This window comes from Vespa velutina, chromosome 4 (assembly GCF_912470025.1).
Source record: "Vespa velutina chromosome 4, iVesVel2.1, whole genome shotgun sequence".
Classification (NCBI taxonomy): Eukaryota; Metazoa; Arthropoda; class Insecta; order Hymenoptera; family Vespidae; genus Vespa; species Vespa velutina.
In genome coordinates, this window is record NC_062191.1 from 423737 (window position 1) to 448284 (window position 24548).

The following is a 24548-nucleotide window of genomic DNA, read 5'->3' on the forward strand; positions in this document are numbered from 1 at the left end:
CGAGGACAATGAAAACGGAAGAGAAACGAAGAGAATAGAGGGAATAAAGGGATCTATCTATAGTTCCTTCGTCTTTTTTATTATACGGACAATTTTCATTAGCCGTCGAAGAGTATTTTACGATAATAGAAGGCAATTCTCGAGAGGTATCGTTATTTCGCGAGCGTGTATATTTAAAGTGGCCGATGTATCGACGCGGCTATGCGTGCGAGCACGCATTTATCTTGCTTCCGTTACGACTTGCTTCTTGTCGACAGCTTCCTCGTGCTAACTCGTATTACTCTCCATGTAGATCGTTTCTTCTATGATCTCTCTCTCTCTCTCTCTCTCTCTTTTATTTGCCTTTGCCAACCATGACCACGATCGCGCAAAAATCGCAAAGTCTAAGGAATAGCAATTAAAGACGAGATTGCATTGAGAGAGAGAGAGAGAGAGAGAGAGATGCGAACATAGAAAATCGTTACGCGATCGACGAGTTCTACTGAGATGGATCTTCGTCGAGCAAAATAGCGAAATATTTAACCTCCGATGATCGATCTTGATCGGCGAAGAACGTGAATCGAAGGAACTCGTTCGATCGTGGCCGCTAAAGGATACATTAAAATTACGAAGCACGAGAAGTTAGTCCGAGGTTAAAGGACGCTCTCGATGATCCCGGACGTAAAAGCGCGAGGTGCCGCCTTTAAAGTCGCGCTTACGCAATGAATTATTGCAACGCTTAGTATCACGAAGCGCGATGTCGCCTAACGAGATGACCTTTCGACGTGAAAACATTAATGACTAGCGATCGCTAGATGAACGTACGTACATTCCCCTAGCTAAGAAGAGAAAGGACAAGAAAGAAGGGGAGCAGAACGAATAAGAAAAACGAGAAAAAAAAAAGAAAAATAAATAGAAGGAAGAGATCGTTGTCGTAATAAGGCGACGCATAATATCGTTCGAACGCGTTGCTACGAAAAATAACGCTCCTTCGAAGAGAGCTCTCTCGTGTTCTCGGGAGGCGATTAATTGACCGGATCGCGATACTTGGCAGGTCTTTGCTCACGCGAATGCAAATCGAGCGTGGTCCACCGGCAGGTGGAAATTACGATCTTAAATGAGTGCCGAGAACGAGAGAGTTTCGAAAGAATCTAATCCATGCGTTCTAAGTGGCATTCGATCGGCAACTCTAATCTTCCCGGAATCCCCTAAGAAGGTATCTTTTCCTCTAATATAAGATCCAATGTAAAACCGGAAAGCTGAAATCCCAAGCGAAAGATCGGCAAGCGGCTCGCGATCTATTACGAGAGTCGGCAAAAGAAGAAGAGGATTACGCAGCGAAGAGGATTCTAGCTCGTGATGGATGCGAGAAGATCGAAGGTCATTCCGCAGGATTGCTCGAAGAAGTGCGATGAATGGTGTCGGTATCGTAAAGCCCGTTTCGCGTGACTCTACGCGTGTACCCATCCAACAATACTGCACACACAACTCGCTACATCTCCACTCGACGTCGAAGACCGTATCCGTGTGTGAAAGAGTCCCACAGAAATACGAGATCCTCGCCGTAAGACGGATACAGCGACTTTGTTATGATCCCGCTCTCGTGTGATCTTTCTCGAGACTGCGCGCAAACGATCCCCTACCTCTTTGATAGGGAAAGATCTCATTGAAATGCCCCCACTTCCCTCCCTATTCATATTAGATCGACGCGTATTACGCAACGCAGATTTTTCTCCCTTTAATTCCATTACACGTAATGGCGATTGAACGATTTTCCAATCGGCATCGAATGCTAATCGAGTCATGCCGATTAACTTAATTAATTAATGGTTAGAATTTTTTCTGTAGCTGTGAAAAAAAAAAAAAAAAAAAAAAAAAAAAAAAAAAAAAAAAAGAGAAAAAACCACCGGAGAAACAAAGTTGGAACGTTTCGCAACGAAATAACGAAGTAACGCGAAGCGAGAAAGGAATGACGAGAAAGGAGGTGTAAGAGGAAGAGATCGAAGCAGCTTTATCCTCGAGATTTTCGCAAACGGCTACCTGACATTTCCTAGCGGCGAATGCGAAGAAGAAGCGGCAGCGCGGAGGCCTTACGGATCGCGGAATCGAAACACGTCGCACCTTTCACCGAACGGAGCAGCCGCAACGTCTTCTAGCCGTGCACTCGCAAAAGGTTACATTTACATGTGCCGGCGAGCTCGTCGCCGACGTGTCATTGTCTTCGAGGTTACTACCATCGGCACGTGCGCGGCTCGCGAACGACGACACTATCAACGACAAAGAAAGAGAAAGGAAGAGGAAAGGTGGGGGGGGGGGGGGGAGAGAAAAAAGAAGAGCATCGAAAGCCCTTTACGAGGGCAAAGCTACCGGCTCTAACCAGCGAGAGAGATCGTATACGCACCAACCATTCGTAGGATCATTTAATAATTTCTCCGTGGTACTACGATCGGAATGAAACATATTTGATTAATAAGAGCACTCGGGATCCGAGAAGGTGGGGAAAAAAATTTGATGGATCCGAAGAAGTGGAGCAAGACGAAAAAGAGAAGGAACTTGTGTTTGAGTTTGCGCCTCGTGGAGTCGTGGAGAATAGCTGGCGTGGTAACATGCAAGAAGTCGTCAGGATCGTTCGATCGTACTTCCTTCTCCTCCTTCGTTCAGCAAGAAAGACGGAAGTGTCCCCGAGGTGGAACGCCCTGTAAAGGACGAAAGGAGAGCAAGGAGACGAAGGGAGAGCGAGACGCGATCTTTTTCTTTCCACCGGAATAATACGATAGAAGCGAAAGAGAACGGAGAAAGAAACTTACGAGAAAGACCCTATCTATGACGACTTCCTTCATCATCGAGGATTGCATTAGCTATTAAATAAATAATATTGTATAAAATAGGAGGATAAAAGGGAGCCATGCGTTAAAATTACAACGACATAAACGAATTTAAAGGACGTGAATTATTAGATTATTCAAAAACGTGGATTTTATTATTCGTAAGAGAGAAGGAAAGGGAAAAGAGGTTGGACTGGGAAGAGAAAAGGGAGGAAAGAGGGAGAGAGCGGACAGTGGCCAGAAGCGAAGGCAACGTGGCCGCCGAACATGCAAGGCAGTCGCTCTTGCGCGCTCGCTCGTCTCGGTTCGTCGACCTCGCGAGGAATGCAAGGCATAACCTACCGTAACACCACTACTACACCATCACCGCCGCCGCTGCCGCCGCCGCCGCCGCCGCCACCACCACCACCGAGAGTTGCGCTCGCGCACACGCGCGTCCGAGGAAGGACGAGAGGAAAGAGGGAAAGAGAGAGAAAGAGAGAAAGAACCTTTCGTGCTACCGCAGAACCACCTGCGTAAGAGCCAAGAAACCCCCTTGAAATCGTCCTCCGAGAGTGTCCTTCTCTTCCACCTCCTCCTCCTCCTTCTTCTTCTTCTTCTTCTTCTTCTTCTTCTTCTTCTCTGCCGGTGACTCACTCGCTCGGCTTCGCACGTGCGACGTCCACCGTCGTATTGCTTTTAATATAGTATACGCAAGGATTAACCTTTTTCTCACCTCGAGTTTCAAAGTTAAACATTTAGTTCGCAATTTTCCATGAAATTCCAGAATGACATTATCCCACCTGGTGTCTTAGCGTTTGCGTTAATCTGTCATTAGTCGTTAGGACGAGATCCGATGGCGCCTGACACGTATTTATCCTAACGGAAGAATCGCTAATAGTACCTACCTACCTCGTTACATCGGCACCGGTAATCGCGCTTCGCCGCGGACAGGTACAGTTATGCATATAAGACGAGTGTTCGCGTGTATCACGGCCCCGTGAATACGCGTTTTCAAACATTCGTGCCATCTTTCTCGACGATTGTTTCTACGTTTCTTTGCTCTCTCGAATGCAAATCTTTCGTCGGAATCATTAAAAAATTTCATTCGAGATAAAGACGATAGGTAAATAATAATAGCTACATACGTAAGTATAGGGGGGGATAAGAGATACCTACTAAGATACGCAGCTACGATTCCACACGGAAGTCGACGAACCAAACGGCGTGGCCTTTAATGTTCTCGTGAAGCATTAATGAAGATTCGCTTTCACCGATATCGTCATTGCGAGTTACTCCGAACGCGGTTTCTTCCTCAACGATATTCTTAACTTTGCGCCCGATCGGAGAAACCATCCATAGAGAGATGGACGGGGAGAGAGAGAGAGAGAGAGAGAGAGAGAGAGACCTTTCCAGAACTCTTTCTTACCTTTCTAAAGCAAACATTAACGTACGAGCATTTCTCAATTTCGTTGGACATGGTAGAAAATAAGGGAAGCAAAGACTCGATCCGTTAGAGGTACGAATCAAAGCTAAGTCATTGTATCGATCGAGTTCGATCGTAAAAGAATTTAATTGAACCAACTCGAAAAGTCAGTTTACACTGAGCGGCCTTTTTTAAAAATATTCCCATTAAACGGGAGAATACGATTCTTCGAATGTCGTTTTAACGATCGACTCGACTACGAAAAGTGTCTCCCTTGCTGAACGGTGTTTACCGTTATTTAATCTAAATTAATATCAATCGTACGTAGGTTGAGTCGATCGATCGAACTTTTTCGGATCTTCGAGAACGCGACCTCGACCGACTTTTTCAGCGTCGCATATTTATTAAAATGTATTACAAAGGTGCTGTGCCAGCGAATCGATAAATTATCATCTTGCATGCGTCTAACGCCCTGCTTTTTATACGCACGCTCGAAACACCTGCCAATTCTTGGCCAATGGGATCGAAGGAGAGGGAGAAGAATGGACAGCTCGTTTGACGTTTCGATTTTTTCACAAGGCTTGCTCAAAACGAGCCGACACCTTAAAGAAGAAAGAGAGAAAGAAGAAAGCGTCAGGTAGCCTCGGTCGATCGTTTCGAAACGATTTTATACGGATCGGTAGATCCGCGAAGCGAGGAGCCGCGGAGAAGTGGTACACGGAGAGAGAAAGAGAAAGATCATCTTTAAATATCGGAGGAGAAGGAAACGCCCGAGAAAGTCCAAATTACGAAAACTATTTCGTCCTTGCGATCGTGAAAAGATGCAACAACAAATTTCTCTTCAAAATTGATCTAATAAAATTGTCGCCAACGAAGCGTTTCACTTTTTCGTATTGCTATGGAAATGCACCTGATACGACGAACGGAGGGCCGTAACGATGACGAAAGTGAATTTTAAAATCGAGGTCTCGTGTTTGCGTCCTGCCGCGGACGTTGACCTTAATATGCGTCTAACGACTCCCTCTCTCTCTCTCTCTCTCTCTCTCTCTCTTTAGCGCCACTTTGCAGAGCTCCTTTTATTCCAAGTGGGCACCATGTGGTAGCGCTTTCCTTACGACTCTGAAACATTCTTTTTTCTCGTTCTCACGACAATTCGTTCACACGGATTTCGCGGTGACTCAAGCGTAAAGTGCTGTGGGCGAGAATAAGAGAGGCAAAGCGAGAGGGAGGGAGAGAGAGAGATATTTCAGGCCGCCTACTTGTGGTCCATTTTTATTTTCGACACAGGTGTCAACTGGCAATCGAGAACGCTTTATGTCTCTTTTTTCCATCTCTTCTTCTATCTCTCGTGTATCGATGGTAGACAAAACGGTACTTTGTGATCGACGAAACGAACCATTGTTTAAAAAGTTTTGCGAATTAAGGCATAGATCTAAAAAAGATTTTTACGCAAGATATATCGATTAAAAACCGAGTTTAAATCCAATCGTCGTAAACTACGATTAACATGAAAACAATTTGCGAGATGTAAACCGGGTTGACCGTTACGAGTTTCACAAGAAATAAGACAAAACGGACACGGAGTAGAGCTGCTCATGTTTTTTTCCTCCCTCTCCCTCCCTCTCTCTCTCTCTCTCTCTCTCACTCTCTCTGAATGCTAGGTACGATGTATCGTATAGTTACATATTTAAAAAGATATCGTTCATTGCTTGCACTCGTCCAAGCTCGTATAAAACGTATCGATCTACCCGCAGGGCAATTCGGTAACCCGATTATTGTCGGATGAACGTGAAGCGTGGAAGCCAACAAAATGAATAAAATCTCATTAATGAGCTCGGGAAATGTACAAGATGATTTTTACTTTCCAGAGATCATTGACCGAACAATATTTTCGAATAATATTTCGCATAACTATGGATAATGAAAAAACAATTCCTATTACCCATCTCCGGGTGTATCGATAATGGAAAGCGAAACGAAGTTGAGGTCGACGCGCATGAACTTATCCATTAAGGGAACTTTGCACGGTGTACTCCGGAAGACGCAAGAAAGCAGACTCAGCAGTGAAAGCGATCCCGTTCGATCCGTTCAATTCCGCGAAAAAAAAAAAAAAAAAAAAAAAAAAAAAAAAAAAAAAAATAAAAAGTATATACACTCTCACACACACACACACATGTGTGTGTATATCACAAACTCGGGTCTAAACTCTCGAATCGAGACGCAACTCGTGCGTATCTTTGAAACTGTAAGAAAGAAAAGTAAACGGGCGTGGAGTCGTTTTGAACTCGTGAAATAAAAGTTGGGAGAAGAAGCTCCCGTCTGTCGTGTACTTTTGTACGAAATAAAAAATGTCAAGGAAAAAGAATATAAGCATATAAGAGTGCAGTAAGAAGAAAAAGGGAGAGAGAGAGAGAGAGAGAAAAGAAAGTCGTCGTATTGGCGCGCGCCAAGGGGGCCGCCGCCTTAAGGTTGTTACTGCTGGTGCTGCTTTGAGAGAGGCGGCACAAAGGAAGGAGAAAGAAGAGAAAGAAAAGAGAGACGGCGTGCGTACGCGGGACATAACTCGCGAATAATGCGCCATTTTATACGGCACCGTGCACTCGTCGCGGTGCGAGCCGTAAGCAAATGCATTTTGCAAAGGCTGCAGCGACCAACTTCCAGAAGAGGAAGAGGAAGAAGAAGAGACGTACGAGGAGGAGGAGGAGGAGGAGGAGGAGGAGGAAGAAGAAGAAGAAGAAAAGACGGCTTAAGCCGAGCTCTCGCGTGTAAGGCAAGAGAGCGCGCGTTCGCGAGGCGACGACGAGCCGCCGTCATTACGCTCGAAACACGCTCGTTAAGCTTCGCCAAGCAAAAATAGAACTTTCTTCCATTGGAAACTACCAACGACAGAAGAGGAGTACCAACATGGAAAATTTATGCATGTAAATAAATACAAAATCATACATTCGCTTTTTCAAATAAAATACAAAAACCTATCTCTCTCGCCCATTGATTTTTCGCGATAGGAGAAAATTTAGCTGGCACGGCGACATTAGTAAGAGTATGAATTAACGAGATCCGCTTGATTAAGGAGTCGATACCAAGCATTAACGGCCATTACGCGTCGTTCGTCGTTCGAGGCTTCTCAAATGCCTTTAAGGCCTTAAGGCGACTCCTAATTATTCACTTTCTCCGCCGTGCTCACGCGACGGAATGTTTGAGATTTGAAATTTTCTTATCCGTTAGGCTCTCTCTCCCCCCCCCCTCTCCTCTCCTCCCCTCTTTCTTTGATTGAATAACAAATAATCGAATCGAAAAGAAAGAAGAAACGTGGGTAATCATTCGTTTCGCGTGTTACGTAAAACGTCGCGGTCCTACCATTGTAACGATAAAATGAAAGAGACGAGGCGAGGAGAGGAGAAGAAAAGAAAAGGAAAAAAGAAGAAAAAAATGAAAAAGAAAAAGGAAATATGCGGCAGACACGGTTATCCTCACTTTCACGATAATGAGAAAATTGCGAAACTCGAGATCGATTTTACAACACGATTTGTCGATCACGGACTAATGATAATTCCCGAGGCATCGATGGAATCTAACGATCGGAAGCGACCGATAGATAGGTAGTAGAGGTAGAGGTACTTTTAAAAGATAATTACAAAAGAATGAACATTTTCAAGCGATGAATAAAATAACGAACCTTTGTACGGTTGAGAGGATTCGAAAAGTCCCAGCCGGGTGCGACGAAGAGGTATCCACATTTTGAAATCTTTCTTGTAGCCTGGAACAAAATGAATAAAGGGAATGAATAAAGTTTGATTAAACGATTCTCGAAAATGTTTCTCGACGAAAGGAAGAAAACGATTCGCCATGGATCCAGGTGCTGGATCGCGCGCTTTTAACTTTCGCTCGTTACGAAAGAGAAGAGGCCACAACCGTCGTCGTCTCAAGTTTTTCTTCGTGTCGAACATGACAGAGTAAAGCACTGAAATTACACGTAGGGCAGCGATCGTTTCGTTCGCGCGAACATTGTTCGATCTGGCCTCGTCGTGTCTCGTCTTGATGGATCCACTTACGCACAACCCACGTGCAAAACTTAACTCTCGTAAGAACGCTCCTTCCAAACGAGTTTCTGCTTATGTATATCGTTTCTAAAGAACAAAATTGTAGGATGGAAACTGAGACGAGTCGAGTTTCAGTTTAAACTCTTGGAAATAAATCTATGGAAAAGAAAAGAAAAGGAAAGAAAAAGAAAAAAAAAATAATGGCAAGCTGCTGCGAGTTTCTCTACATTCGATGCTTCACGCACGGCCGAGGGAAAACGTTCGTCCTAATCGAGACGACCCATATAAAAGGAAAGTACGCTCGCAAAACTCTTGTCAACGAGTTCGCAAAATTACTCGTTCGACAACAACGACGACGACGACGACGACGACGAAGCAGATGGAGCGTGCTCCGATTCGCAAGAGAGAGAGAGAGGCGGGATAGCTCTCGTGCAGTTTCATCGTGAATCTCGAAAAGCGTCTTTCACGGTTCGCTTGCCGCGTTAATCGTGCCCGATCGAGAAAAATAGAAAGAAAAGAAAAGAAAAGAAAAGAAAAGAAAAGAAAAGGAGAGGAGAGAGAATGAGAGAAGAAAGTAGAAAACTAAAAAGGAAAAAGTGACATTGGAAAGTCGCTATCGATATATAAATCCGCATCGCATTCTTGCGATATTACGGAAAACGTTATCATTCGAAATCACCGATCGATACAGTTTGTAGCATCGGCCAGCGAGGGTACGCTCTGTTTAACCGCTTTCCATCCGGTTTCCGATGATTTCCTGTCATTCCTCGGCACTAACAATTAACTTCCGCTGGTTAAAGCGACCGCGCGTAAATACGTGGGACGCGTCGTTCGAAACGTCCTGTCAGAAATTCATTCGTTGCCGAGTTTAAAACGTTAGAAGGCAAAAACTTGACATATCGACGAGTATTCTGGCTCCATTTCCTCGTGTTCATCCTTGGCACGATTCGAAGTTAGTCCTTGCTGATCCTTAAGCTTCGATCTGCGACCCAGATCGGCCAGAGTGACATTTATAATTTCTAATAAGGCCGATAAGGCGTTCTCTCATTATTTCGTAGGTGTATACGCACGCAAGCACGCACGCACGCACGCACGCACGCACGCACGCACGCACGCACGCACGCTCTCTCTCTCTCCCTCTCTATATATACATCTTTCCCGGTTTGTACGTGCGCGTGAACACGCAAGAGAGGCACAACGAAGGAAAACGAGGAGCGAGTTGGCGTTTATTAAGGCAATTAAAGGTCTACCTTGTCGACGAATCAACTCGTTAGCCAATCAGAACACGTCGACGTGGGCGATGCCCGTCCAATGGGCAAATACCGTTAAACGCGTTAATTCCTTCTCCACGCGCATAGACTTTAAATCGTTATTACGTACTCCGAGCATGGTATAAACTATTCTCAAAGAATGCCAGCTGTCCGACTTGTCCATACAAGATGAAAGAACGTCTCTCGTATTCTCGTTGTGAAATAATCCGACGGACGGGCATTAATTATAAATTAAGCCGAGAATACGTGAGGATATTTCGTTAGCAAAATGATGACCCATTGACGGACGAGGCAATTATAAAGAGGAGTTTATAAAGACGAGTTTACTCGATTCCAAGCGAAATATAACAAATGTACATAATAGTCGCGGACAACGCAGGAAAAATCCCACGCATCTGCATATACCCCACATCCGGTATCCGTACTCAAACTCGTCACTGGAAACCTGTCTCTCACCTGGAGTTAACAACGTTATCATGCCGTGAAATCGGCCAACGAGTGGATTAACGCTTCGATAGAAAACATAGACGCGTTTCGCCTCTCTTTTCGAGTCACGACACACTTTGCCTACCGCTTATTACGATTGTATGTGCACGTGTATTTCGATTTAATAATATAATCATAGCGATCTCGTCGTACGATTCATTAAATACTATAATTGCATTTTTCTCGCGATCCTATTCTCGATCCCAAGAGAGAGAGAGAGAGAGAGAGAGAGAGAGAGAGAGAGAGAAGGGGCGGGGGAAGATAAGTGGGACGCTTTAATAAGCCTCGTTACGCGTCCACGGCATCGCCTTGACCCAATAACAACGGTTTCGCGATCTCCTGCTCGTAAAACGAATATTATTATAATAGAAGAAGCTGGTAGAACGAAAGAGAGACGTCCGACGGAATATAATAGGAGAAGAGACATTAGATAAGAGGATTTATTGATAAATTTTTCTTAGTCGCAAGGCGCTCTCGCAAAGCGCTCCGGTCGATGCACATAAATTATCGCTTGCGAGTCGCAGTTATGTCAGAAGCTAACTACTCCGCTCCCTTCTTGCCGAGCCCTCGCATATGTCCTCTCTTCCTCCTCCGTTACGTTACGCCGATTATTACCTCTCGAGCGTTTCGCAATAGCGATGCAGCTGTACACACAAGCGCGTACAAACATAAGGGGCCGCGACTATAGGTATTCCAAAAGAATTACTCAAGAGAAGAGATCGTTGGAGGTCGTAGACGTGGGATCGAACAAGTTGTTTTGCTGTCGCTTAAGAGAAACGAAGAGAGACCACTTGGAACGTTTCAACGTAATCGGCCGAAGACTTTTGTCGGCCATTTTTCTTGCCACGCAAATCGCTAACAAGCCTCTGCTGCGGACTCTGCGAGGTGAGAATCGTGCGCTTATCGAGAATAAAAATGAGATGGGAACGAAACGCCTCGCATGCTGCGCGAGCAGCACCTATGGATTACAAAACTATCCTCTCTATCTCTCGAACGTTTAAATTCCCTTGGAAATCGATGCTCGTTATCGCACCTCGCGCTCTTCGACGTTTCTCCCCTTTACTACTCTTTACGTTCTCTAACAATAATTGTGAGTTTGTAAACGTCTCTGTATACAATCTTTTTTAATCGCGTTATCCTTCAAAAATTTCTAAAAAAAAAAAACATTCCAACGTAAACAGCCGTTTTGTTTTTATCTTTTTATCATTTGCGCGTTGAATTCGTGGAAAATATTACGATCAAGCGTTCGATACGTTTTCATTTTCCTTTTTAAGGTCAAACGTTTCCTCTCTCTCTCTCTGTCGCACGCGCCTCTGAATCAGCGTATTTTCTTATTTTATTTGCCTCATCCGCAAAATATCCGTGTTGTAAGAATTCTTCCACGAATCGTAAACCCGTAGTAAAGCCGTGTTATATACGCGTGTACGTTGCGTGTTATCATTTTCACCGCTCGAGAAGAACCGAAGCCTCGGGATGATCTCGACCGTATATTTTCGGCTCTCTACCTTAATCCGCCTTCGCAAGGACGCACAGCACGCGGGATTATTATATTATTAACGATCTCGAGAGTCGGACAAAAAGCAAGTGACGTAATCGAATACGATCAGGATCGGGATGTCTCTATGTGTGTACGTAGGTACGTAAGTACTTACGTATGTAAATACAGTCGTAAATACATTACGCGTATAGACTACGTTGGTGTATATATGTGTCTGCATATCTATACATACATACATATATATATATATATATATTATATATATATATACACATATACATATATATATATATATAGGTAAAACGACGTCGTGATGCGCACTTGTCGGCAATGACTGGCCTGCTGCGCGCTTCGTGCTTGCCCCAAGGCAATAACAGATAAGTACTTGCGCGTACACGTATAATATTCGAGCGAAAAAAAAACCAGAGCTACGTTTCGACTCTGTCTCGCCAATGGCTTCCAAATGCCAATATCATTATCAATTCGCAAAATGGCCTCTTTCTGGGAAAGTAAACGACGTAGCGTTGAAGCTCGAAAATCGAAAGTTTACGAGAGAAGAGATTTCTCTTTTTACTTTTGTTAAACGAATTGCGAATAACAATGATCTCGCTATGACAAGAAAGAGCACGGTGAAAACAATCGCCATTGAGTGGCATCTTCGTACACGACTTTCTTCGACTACCGACAAAGCCTAAGTTTTCGATTTCACGGTCGACCGTGAATAGAAATTCCGATTCGTATTCGAGGTACGGGGTTTCCTCGGTCGACGAATCGCGAACTCGAACCGCTCTCCGGCGCTTCTCCATAGGATCGCATTCGAAAGTGCGCGCGCGCTTTAATTTGAATCGTGACTCGACCGTAAATGAAAATGCTTCGTAACGATTACGCGCCTCGTCGAGATATTTCGACGTTCTCTCGTAAAAAATCGACGATCCTTCGCTTCCCTTCGTCGATTCTCATTGCGAAAACATCGAAAATGACTTATTTGCGCGAAATTACGCGGAAGTACGTTCGACCGATCCACTCTACTCGTTTATTTGTTCGTACATTCTTTTCTTTTTTCCTTTCCTTGTTTTTTTTTCTTTTTTTTTTTCTTTTTTTCTTTTTTTCTTTTTTTTTTTTTTTTCAAACCGACGACGGTATGCGTTTACCGACGATATTAACTACAACCGAAACCGTTACGGAACCGATACGCCAACGTTTCTATCGTTTTTCATCTCTTTTGCAAGGTTCTTAGAGATCGAAGACCGTTATTTTCTACCGCGCACACGCTTTTCCGTCAATTTGCAAATACAGTTATAAAGGCCGCTCGCAAACGTACGATCCGAGTCGAGCGAAGCGTTCGAGTTCACGCGTAATATTAATTAATTACACGCACAACCCATCGAATCTTATAATTATCTTTGCGCGACGCAACGGAAAGATTTGCGGTGTCATACGAAAAATCTAAATTATGGGGAAAAAATTGATGGGATATTTCATAGTACGTTGGCCGCTCGTTATCTCATCGGCCATCGGCCTCCGATCTATCGATACGAGAGATAGAGAAATAGATAAGGAAGGAATGAAAACAACAAAGCGACTTGCATATGGCAAGGCGCGTTTCGAGATGCACCGTTAGGTGAATAGGTAAACGCAAACAAACACACATTTTTATCTACAATAGTCGACTAAATTCGTTAGACCAGTCGGACTATTTAAGAATGTAACGCGACATATTCGAATTCCTTTGGAACGTCAACGTGGAATATTAATCGATCGTTGATTGGCATTCATAGGCGTACTTCACTTCCGGTTTAGAATTCCATGCGAGGAGAGACGTAGATAGTAGAGAAACCAAGAGCGTCGCTTCAAATAACAATTAATAGAGGCGACCGTTCGAAAACGGTTTCAAAAGGAAAGCCTTCGTTTACGATGGCCTGTGTAAACGAGACTGCAATTCTAATCGGGCAAACGTCGCATTATGTTTTCTACATTTTGAAGCGTTCTCCGTTCAAACGTAGAGACACGTTTAAGGGCTTTGATCGAGAGAGAGAGAGAGAGAGAGAGAGAGAGAGAGAGACAAAGTCATCGTCGGGGAAAAAGTCCAACGAACGGCGGAGATAAAGCCATTAAATGTTTAATTCGACCGATGATTTAATATCGACGCTCGACCGAGCAAGAGAGCGAACGTAGGATCGCGAGAGGTCAATTGATCGGGTCGAATCGAATTATCTGGAGGCGTAAGTGCGTGTGTGTGTGCGCAGATTAAAGTGGTAGAGGCCGCGGTGCTCCGACGAGTTTCTTGAAATTATTCTCTCGAGGAGAACGACGATATCGATAGGCCGTGATCGAGCGCGCAAAGTTTCGTCCTTCGCAACCTCGACAAAGGGTAGAGCAGAGGGTCCTTTCACTCGAATGACACGAGCCCCGGAGCAACGCGTGCACGGATTCCTGTCTAATACCAGTATCCTAGTTTCGTCACTAAATGCAACCAACTGTTCAAGATGGCGTAGAGCAGAGAGAGAGAGAGAGAGAGAGAGAGAGAGAGAGAGAGAGAGAGAGAGAGAGAGAGAGAGAGAGAGAGATGGAAACACTCTCTTGTGTGTGGCTCTTGCGCCGTTGCTGTTACTACTACCGTTCCTCCAGTCGAGAGAAAGAAAAAGTTCCGAGAGCACAAGCGCCATTACTTGTGAGAAACCTCGAGTCTTGGACTCGAGAAAGCGCGCCAACCGAGATAATTGACACATTTCAAAGAGATGCCGAGTAGGAGGAAATTTAGCATCGCGGAAATCGATAAGATCGTACGACAATTACCCCGAAAAATTTCGAAATCAAACGATCGCTCTTAGCTTTTATATATATCTCTCGACGGCCACGGCGATACGATAACGTCGTCGAGTTAAATCTTATCGATGTCGTTGTATCTCTCTCTCTCTCTCTGTGATCTACGATCCGAGAGGTGTCGACGACGTAGAAAATACCGACGACGCTCTCTCACATCCCTGCAGCTCGCTCGCTTACCTTGATATTTATAACGTAACGCGCTAAGCTTTACGAGCCACCCGATGGCAACGTTTAATTCTGTTCTTTGCGATCCTATCGAGTACGCGAAGGAGTTTCGTCGTGCAATTACATCGTGAAGAACGTCGAGGAGTATCTCCGACGTTATCGGACATTTGAAATTGGGAGAAAGGTTTGAAGAATGAGACAAAAAGAACGACGATCTTATTACGCGCAGGTGCTTTCGAGGAGAATGATTTGAAGTCGGTTTAGAGGGCTGCTAAGTGGTACCACGTACGTGAGACGCGGGTCATGACCTCGGAGGCCGATCCTCTTACGAGGAGTACTGTTATTGGCATAGTGGCACGCTTAAGTCGACCCCACCGACTCGCTATTCTCGAAAGCATCTATAACGATGCTCGCTTTTATCTCGGCGACCGCAGCGCGAACGCCCTCGAAAGTTTCTCACTAAACCCCCTCCCCCCCCCACCCACCCACCCACCCCCACTCCTCCTCCGTTTAACCTTTGACTCTCTCCGATACAACGCCCCTTTGCGCGATCGAATCTTTACTCTTTTAGACCGCTCGACTAGATTATTTAGCGAAAAAATACCAACTATCGAGAGCCGGCATGGTACGTGACCGATTTTCATTCATCATCGTGACGCGGATTTTGCAAAAATCTTGGACGGTACGTGCGTTGTTCGCGAGCGTCGGGTTATCGAAGAATAAAATATCAGAAGGCAGAGAAAGTAGGGTAAAAAACCGGTCTGCGGTGACCGACTCGCGTCCGGTGCAAAATTGTTAAAAGAAGACAACGCCCAGCAATCGCAAAATCGCTATTTACCAAAGTACAGAGTACGAACGAAAGCGAGAGAGAGAGAGAGAGAGAGAGAGAGAGAGAGAGAGAGGCGCGAGAACTGCATTATCATTGAGCAACTTTTTCAGCAATTCCACGACGACTGGTATCAAGAAAGAGTCGCGAGACATTTAGATGAATTATCAACTTCTCCGAGGAGCAACCAACGAAATGAGAAGATTTAAGCAACGAACCTTTTCTTCTTCAAAGCAAATCTCCAAAATAATAGTGCAAAGCGTTGTAAATTATTACGAGCGGATACGGCGTATCGGGGGATGATGATCTTCGAATCGTCGTCGTATGAAAAAGCATATTTCTGTTTCGTCGAATTATCTTTCACGAACGTTTAACGAAGATCGTATACGGGACGAATGCACGCGAGCGAGCTGGAAAAAATAAAAAGAGATCGTAACGTGCGATGCGTTCGAAATGACAAAGAGTATCGACGGTCACGCACATGTAGCATCGCGACGATGACGCACGTCAAAGAAAGATACCTCGATACAAGCGTCGTCGACCTGCATATCCTGCAATCTTTGCAACTCTGTAATCAACTTCTCGCTCGTTTCTTTCTTGGCTCATAAAATTGCCAGACTTTTCGCCCGACTCGCGAACCAAGAAGCACGGCGACCATTATGGTTTTATCGGTAAATCTTCGGACAATAAAAAGCAAAAGATTCGAAGAGCGTTCCACGATGTGCGGCTTCTTCTCTTCCACGTAAGGTAGGGAGGGGTCGGAGAGGGAGGGAGGGAGGGAGGGCGGGGGGGGGCGGGGAAGAAAGAAAGAAAAAAAAGATTAGCTCGCGAGAGGAACGTTCGTATTTTACGGTTATTTTAATGCGATACGCGCGCTGCATACAGATATATCTAAGCTCGCAGAACGTTAGCCTTACAATTAGTCCGCCGCGCGCGCGCGCGTAACCGCAATTAACTTAATAATTCCGTTATAATGCACTTATAGGTGCGCACCGGCGCGCCGCTCTTACGTGCGCCACCACAATGAGCGGCCAACGTTCCGGCTAACAATAAGAAGTAATAACGTACAACGCGTTGGAGAGAAAATTAACGAAAGTAGCACGGCTACTGGCCGACGCACGATCGAGGATTTAGACGAGAGAGAGAGAGAGAGAGAGAGAGAGAGAGAGAGAGAGAGAGAGAGAGAGAGAGAGAGAGAGAGAAAGGAAGAAAAAAGAAGAACGAATGAAAGAGGAGGAGTTGGAACGGAAAAGAATCGGCGTGCGATCGAAATGACGAAACTACGAGCAAGTATAAATTCGAAGAGACATAGAAGAGAGAGAGGTCACGAGCGCAAAGGGAGAGTTCGACGTGGTCTTGGTTTTTCCCGATGATTCTCGAGACCGACCGTGTATTCTTAGATTCGAAGACGGAAACGGAGAAAAAGAAATTCTCTCGAGGATTCGCCGAAAGTCAGGACTAAAATGGAATTAGAACGAGCAATAAGATGTAAAGGAAAACTCGAGGAGATACGAAAGATAGGTTGCAAAAGGGATAGAGAAGAAAGGATGAGTATTTATCTTAAATAATAGGAGGGTAAATAAAAGGAGAACGGTGCTTACGCGTCGTCGAGATCTGATTTGGTGCAAAAAGGAAGGGAGGAGAGAACAGCATTCGGGGGAATCGATGAAATTAGCGTCGCGGCGGCCGTAGAAGAGTGGCCGTGCGCGAGATGCAAAGGCGCACCTGCAAGCGCGAAGCCAACCGGGACAGGGACGAGAGTGTCATTGCCCTGTGTGCCGTCTAGTATAGAACGTACAGGAATAGCAGGCTTAGCCATCGGCTTAGACGTTGCACCGCTTCGTACGTCGCCGCCTCTTCTCCTTTCCCTCTCCTCTCTTCTCTTCGCGAAGAGTGCCGCAGCTGCGGCGCACTTGCGCCTTCGTGACTTTGCTCTGTACTTCGAGCAGCTAAGTTAAAGCCTCGCCAAAGCGGGATTTATTCTACTCTTCCAACGAGGCCGCCTCGTTAACGACCCTTTTTTCTTTTTATTTATCTTTATTTTTTCTTTTTTCCTTATTTTATTTTATTTTATTCTTTTTTTTATCATTTTCTTTAATGCGAAGAACTTGTTCCGTAGGTATATCGAATTAGCGAGAATTGCTTCCTCGATGACTAATTAATGGGAGTATGTTGTTCGTTTTCGTTCATTCGATTAGAGCTAATCCTAAGAGAATTATAAGTTGAACAAGTGCGTACAAGGAAGCTCTCTCTCTCTCTCTCTCTCTCTCTCTCTCTCTCTCTCTCTCTCTCTCTATCTCCCTACCTATCTTATCAGCTTCTAATATTAGTATAAACGTCTGCTTCGTTTCGCCGAAGCGTCAGCTGCAACGATTTACATGGAAAAGCTTGATCGATCGAAGAAAATGTTGAAAGGTGTCTCGAGATTCTCTTCCTGTATGATTCTTCGATCGTTCGGAGAGCTCGAAGGAGCTCTCGAGATTCGATATTACAGTGATCTGCGCTACCGAGCGCGTTCGAGATTCTATCGATCAGCGCGATCTACGTGAGTATTCGCGTTATTCTCTCTCTCTCTTAGGCTGGGCTGTGGTTCGTTCGCGATAAAAAATCCGCGGATTCCAAAAGGACAAAGAAAAAGGAAAGGAGAAGGAAGAAGGAAGAAGGAAAAGAAAAAAGATGGGCAACGAAGGGATAACCATAGGCCTTGGCAGCTGCGAACAACCGAATGACATGCTTCTAGTCTCAGATTGCATGCCGCCATAGTGACGAGGAGATTATAATCACGCGGAGACCGACCGACTACGATCTTCTCGACTCTGCTCTCCTTCCATCTTCCTTCGACCGTTCTATAAACCAGTCCCGTATCTATCGATAACATCGCAATAACGAAAACCAAGTTTATAACTCTCTATTAAGGCTTCCGTCGACGAGTTAAAGTCGATTTCATCGAAACTCTGACTTCGATTTCACGAATAGTTCCGATTGGTGAAAACGAACAAATGACGTTAATTATTAGAAAAAGGCAAAACGCGAAGATCTAGTGGCGCGACAAAGTCGCTCGATGCGTCCCCGTCTATCGGATTATTTATCTTCTTCGTACGTAGAAAAGTCGCTACGATATCTCGTTTGTATCTCTCGTCGATATTTTTTTCAGTATACCGATAACGAGAAAGAGGGAGAGAGAGAGTCTTGGAAGGGAAGGAAAGTTTCGATTTCCGCGTTCCACCGAGCGCGCGCGAAGAGATCCCGTTGCCGCGTAGCTCTCCTTACGGCCCTGACACTGGGATTCATGACTGGCAAAAGGAAGGAGGAGAAGAGAAAGGGAGGATCGCAAATCGGGGGAAGCGAGATCGTTTCCATGCACGCTATGTAACGATCGATCACCCATCACCACCATGGCGATCCACCGACGTAGATTATGCGAGATACTACATCCTCCTCTCTCTCTCTCTCTCTCTCTCTCTCTCTTCCATTCCCTTTTATCTCCTTTCCTTTACTTTTATTCGTATTAACGCTCGTCGTTCGTACCTAACCGAATGACGGTCATCCCTTTTTCTGGGATGAAAGTAATCCTTTCGGAATTTCGACGATAGATCGATTCGAAAGATCCCCTATGAAATGTGTCACGGCGAAGATATTCGATCGGTTCGAGGGACTTTCCTTGAATCATCGTACATGGGAGAGTCATCGATTATTATTTGCGATGCGAGCACGATTCGATTTGCAAACTAATCGCATACACCTTCCGCGAGAAAGGAGAGAAAGAGAGCGAGACCGACACCTAGGATCGACTTTTATACGACGGATTCTTTATGAGACGCGATATCCGCTCGTTCCCGCCTCCCCACTCCCATTTCCACCTGGAATATAGGCTGGCCAGTAATATTATATGGGCATCGATATAAGATCGGATCGGTAATCGATAGGACCAGTCCGTCGTAGGTATGCCGATGAAAACGTTTCGCTCGACGAAGCGTCGCGGCTGCACCGTGGAAAAATGTTTTCGATGCTTCGTCAGTCTCTTGCCCATTGAGCCGCGAGATTATGTAATTTCGATGCAAACAACGAATCACTCGAGAACCCTCGATGAGTAGCATTCATAAAACCTTTTGCGTTTACCGAATTCGACGAAGCGAGTAAGAAGAAAACTCATCGACTCGAAAGTATTTAAAAAAGGAAAAAAAAAAAAAAAAAAAAAAAAAAAAAAAAAAAAGTAAAGCCGTAGGTTTCTCGTCATTTCCAATCACGATTATAACGTTATTATTTCCGATACGGATAATATGTAACGGAGTACACACGAACTGCCTGTTTCCTACGGTTTCAAACACGTGATCCACTTTTATCCAATCTGCATATTACATCTGCATCTTCCTACGCGTTTCCCATTGCGTAAACCGTGCGAGCTAGCGACCGATCCTAGGTACAACAAAATGCGAAAGAGCGAGAGAGAGGATTAGAAGACACGTATCTGCATTACGCAATGCACGTATGTACGCGTGTACGCCAAATCATCGTCCTCGGTCACGTAACGCAGACAAACATTTAACGCATTTTCTGTCGAAAGAAATACAGAAGAATTCAAATTTATTAATCTTACGTGACTAGAGAGCAACGCGCGAAACGAGTAGAAACTTTATGCTTTTCTTAAGTAGGAACAAAAAAAAATGAAACGTTACGAGACAAGAAACAGAAAATCGTTATGAAATCTAGTAGATTATTATCGCGTGTTATACGCGGTCCAATTAATTCCAACGTAAATTACATGAAATTCTTCAAATATTTGTTTCGAGTGGTTGCAGGGGGATAAAAAATAATCTGAGATAATAATAATAATAATAATAAGAATAATAATAATAATAATATTATTACGCTTCAACCCTGCGCCACGACTTTTATCACGATGGAGTGTCTTACCCGCAAGAGTCACGACCACCGGAAAGTGAGTTGCTCTCACTTTCTCCAATTTGTCATTGCTCGCCGCGAACGATACCGCGATATTAATTAATCTTCCATAACGGCGCGGACAAGCTCGCGCAAACGTCGTACATGTAAGCAGGTACAAGCGTATATTTTTTAGATACGAGTGGGTTGTCGTCCTCCATTCGACGATCGCGAATTCATCGCTATCGAGAGGAATGTCGCGTACCGGATGACGATGAAAGGAGAAGGGCTACTGGTGCCGCCGTCACCGGCTTTGCTCGCAGGTTTCACCGGTCGAGTGATGACGAGAAAGATAAGATCCGGAACAGGTGGAAAGCAAGCTTTACGTGCGAACGGGATTCCGAGAAAAGAAATTTCATTTCGATCGGCCCTCGATGATTCCTCCTTCGATGAGGATACTCCGATAAAGGAAGGAACGATTTCTCTTTGCAAAATTCGAAAATAAAGAAGACTTTTTCCTTTTTTCTTTCCTTTTCCTCGGTTACGTTGTAACACGCGAAATTCCAGAAATCAACGAAGACAAATGTAACGAGCGTGTAGCACCATTCACGGCGATGCACGTGCAATACAGCACGGAGATCGCACGTGTATGGTTTTACACGGCGAGTTCACCGAGAGTATATAGATAAGATCGGGGACAGGTGGAAAGTTCTTCGCTTCCACGTGACTATGCGCGCTCGCTCTCTTCGTTCTACCGCTCGAACGCGAGAATTCGATGAGATATTCGAGAAAAGTGAGGAAGGTTGGTTGGTCTATCCTAATGCTACCGGAAACGCGATGAAAAGATGTGAAATAGGGATCGTTTTTCTCCCTCTTGTACGCTCATACGTACGATTTCGGTCAAATTGGCCGACGTCTCGAACAAAAATTAAGTCTTTCCTTTCTTTGGTGCATTACGCTACGTCGTCGTCGTTAGTTTTAGAGAGATAGGCGACGGTGTACTAACGGACGAGTCAAGTGAGAGATCGAAGAGGTAAAAGGAGGGAGAGATCGAGTGAATGAATCGAAGAGGAACCGAGACAAATATCAACGACATATCTCTCTCTCTCTCTCTCGCAAAGCTTCTTTTTTTATCGTACATCACTCCTCCGCGTGGTGTACGCCCGTGTACAAATAAATGCACTCCATACATTATTTATAAATCATTTATACGCCAACTACAAGGTCAGGATAAGATCTCCGTGAGGGAAACGAGAGTGCACACTGGGAGTAGTTGGGTTGGGCCTTCTCGCCATCTAAGGTAATCGACCTATTCGTCCAGCCATCAAGATACGAAATCCTTCAAATTCGAAAGCCTAACCCTGATATCGCGCTTACGAAAAAGGAAAGGAAAATAGATCGATGAAACCGGTCCGATCGCTTTCCCACGCGCTTTATGAATTCTCGTTTGGAATAAATCAACAATTAAATCGAATGATCAGAGAGCTCCGTAAGAAGCAGCGGATTATTCCAAGACGAGTTCTCTCTTCGCTCGAGCTTGCTCCTCTTCTCTCTCTCTCTCTCTCTCTCTCTCTCTCTCTCTCTCTCTCTCTCTCACGCACTCTCTCTCGCCAGTCTTCAAGAGTTTATTCTTAATGCTACGTGAACCCATCGCGCCTTCGAGTAATTCCTGACATAATAAAGTAACTACATAGCATGGTGGCTTTCCTCCTCGGTGATTCACACCGTACATATATTTAAAACACGACGAGGGGAAAATGATAGAGGAACGGGGAGCGAGCGAGCGAGCGAGCGAGCGAGCGAGAGAGAGAGAGAGAGACAGAGAGAGAGAGAGAGAGAGAGAGAGACTAGCAAACGGCTGGCCGATGCACATCGGAGAAACAAGATCTGGCACTACGTTATGCCCGCTCGATTACAGATAATCATCCTCTGCGCTTCGATCGAACTTCATCGACCTATAAATCGGCATTCCAGGCACGCTTATAGTAGCACCGAGATTTCTACCCGATGAGTTATTCAATCGTGCCAAGCATTAATGTACGACTATTCGACTGAATTCGTCCATCAGCCTCAGTATAGAAAATTGGCGCCGTGACTAAGAGACGCTCTTAAAATGATCAAATTCCAAAACCATGAGATATACTATCTACCGATATCAATTAAGAACGGAAATGGAAAAGAGAAATTTTGATCGAGAGTAAATCCAGTGCCGTTATTATCCGTCCGGTTCGAGTCACCCCGGGCCGTCCGTTCGGTGAGCAATATCTCATAACTTGGCCGACCTACGTTTAGCCTATCACGAAGTGGATGTCCTTGTCGTGACCGTGAAGCTAATTGCCGGTGGTCAACGAGAGGACGAACGACCGAGAGAGTGGATAAATGATCGCGCGGTGACGACGATAAAGAGCGAGAACAACGAAATAACTCATCGATCTTTGCCAATTGCGTTTTATTTTCTCTCTCTCTCTCTCTCTCTCTCTCTCTCTCTTTTCTTTCTCTTTTTTTTTCTGTGTTTGGTTTTTCTTTTTAGAGGAAGATAAGAAGCGCATAGAAGATAAGAAAATACGAGAGACTTCTCCTTATCCTAGAGAACGAGCTAAAAAGTATACGAGCTGAAAATCTCGCTCATTTTACGAGCACTCCCAAGTTTTACGCCGATCCTTCGTCGAGATCGCAGATAACGCGCTGTCTCACCGGATAAAGTCAAAAGGAGAAAGAGGAGGAGGAGGAGGAGGAGGAGGAGGAGGAGGAGGGAAGGGAGCTTAGAGAGCTGCTCAAGGGGAAAGATCGGTCGAGTTACTCGCGCCACGGTCGTCTTCCCTCGAAGAGACGACTACGCGGAAACCGTCTCGGAACCAGATTTTCTCGTTAAGAGTAACTCCGTTAAGGTAAAGCCCGGACGATAGAGATCGTTCATTCATGTTAGAGACCCATAGAACCTTCCTGGAAGTCCCTACGAGAATCCTACGAGGAAAAACGACTCTTCTTTCGATCCATCCATCCATCTCTTCGGATTTAAAATCGAAATAACGTAGCGCGCGTCATATTTATTTATGAGAGCAGAAAATCCAAGGAAGAAGCAATTTCTGAGATAGTAAAAAATCCTTTCAAGACACTTGTCTCCTTTCTCTCCCTCTCTAATGGAACGACGTTCCTACGTGTAGAAAGAAATAATCCATTCGACGCACGCGCGATGGCCAACTCATAAAAGTATTTTCGTCGGTCGGTAAGGAGAAGTTGTAAAGCGCGCTCGCGCGCCTGATGGTAGTAGTGGCGATGATGGCCGGTGATAGGTTCTCTCGAGCGTGCTCGTCGTTTTCCGTCGACGACGACGTTTTCAATGAAGTCCTTATAAAGGTAAGAAGCGTGCGTGCGCATGCTCTCTCCGACTTCCACGAGAGAAAACCGAAGCGAGGAGGGCAGGTATTAAGGCGCGAGCTAAGGAAAAAGGTTTCGGATTCGAAGGAAAAAAGAAGTATCCTTCCCTCCCTCTCTCCTTTCGCAGTCTATCTGTTCATCTATCTATCTATCTATCTATCTATCTATCTATCTATCTATCTATCTATCTATCTATCGATCGATCGATCGATCGATCCATCCATCCATCTATCTATCTAGCTCGCCTTTCTTCTTCTTCGCCTTCGCAGGCTCGATTAAAATCGCTCGAGGGCGATCTATCCGGGATACACCGTAAAGCGGGCCACCGACGGTGCGCGCGTTAGACCCGACGACTTCCATTCACTAGTAACTCTCGCGTACAGGACGTTTCATTTAGCCTTTACCCGCTTAACGATCGAACCGATTTACTCTTTTCTTTCGCCTCCATATACCGCGTATACCGTTACAACTGGATGCCCGCTCTTAAAGATTTTTTACCTTTTTGTAACGGCACGTTTAAGAAGCGCGCAAAACTCGCTTCGCGTCTTCTCCCATCGTGCGATATATTACCAGTTTCACTGCTTTCGCCAATTCTCAATGAAATAGAAAAAAAGAAAAACAATAACGATTCTTTCGTTGATCCAACGAAAAGTCACCATAGATAGATACCAGCAATGTCAGCGCGTCGCGGCAAAGCAAAGCAAACACTGTCGACGACGTCATGTTTGTACAACGTATATACATACGTATCTACTTATCTATATAAATATGTGCGTTTTTCGTAAGGCGTAATTTCATCGAAACTTTGTAGCAAGAGCTGAATGGGTCAGAAAAGCGAGAAAGAAATATTAAGATCAACGAAGCGATACGTCGTCGTACATACAGCGCGCCGAACATAACAGTATCTCGCTTATGGCATACGCTTCGGAGTCGTAAGCAAAGTAAATATGCGGCCGCGAGAGAGAGAG

General features: G+C 44.9%; 1 protein-coding gene across 19 annotated transcripts in view; it reads right to left on the reverse strand.

The window, feature by feature from the left end:
* The window catches only part of LOC124948539 (protein outspread), a 64073-nt gene that overhangs the window by 35002 nt on the left and 4523 nt on the right, over positions 1-24548 (reverse strand). For 17 of the 19 annotated variants that reach the window (XR_007100776.1, XR_007100774.1, XR_007100768.1 and 14 more), the window contains one exon: positions 7886-7966. The exons of the other annotated variants lie outside the window; for them this stretch is intronic. Coding sequence is in view for 8 of the 17 variants with exons in the window: in XM_047492290.1 (XP_047348246.1) it covers positions 7886-7966 (81 nt within the window). In the remaining 9 variants the exon portion in view is untranslated. The remainder of the gene's footprint in view (positions 1-7885; positions 7967-24548) is intronic. 19 annotated transcript variants of the gene reach the window in all.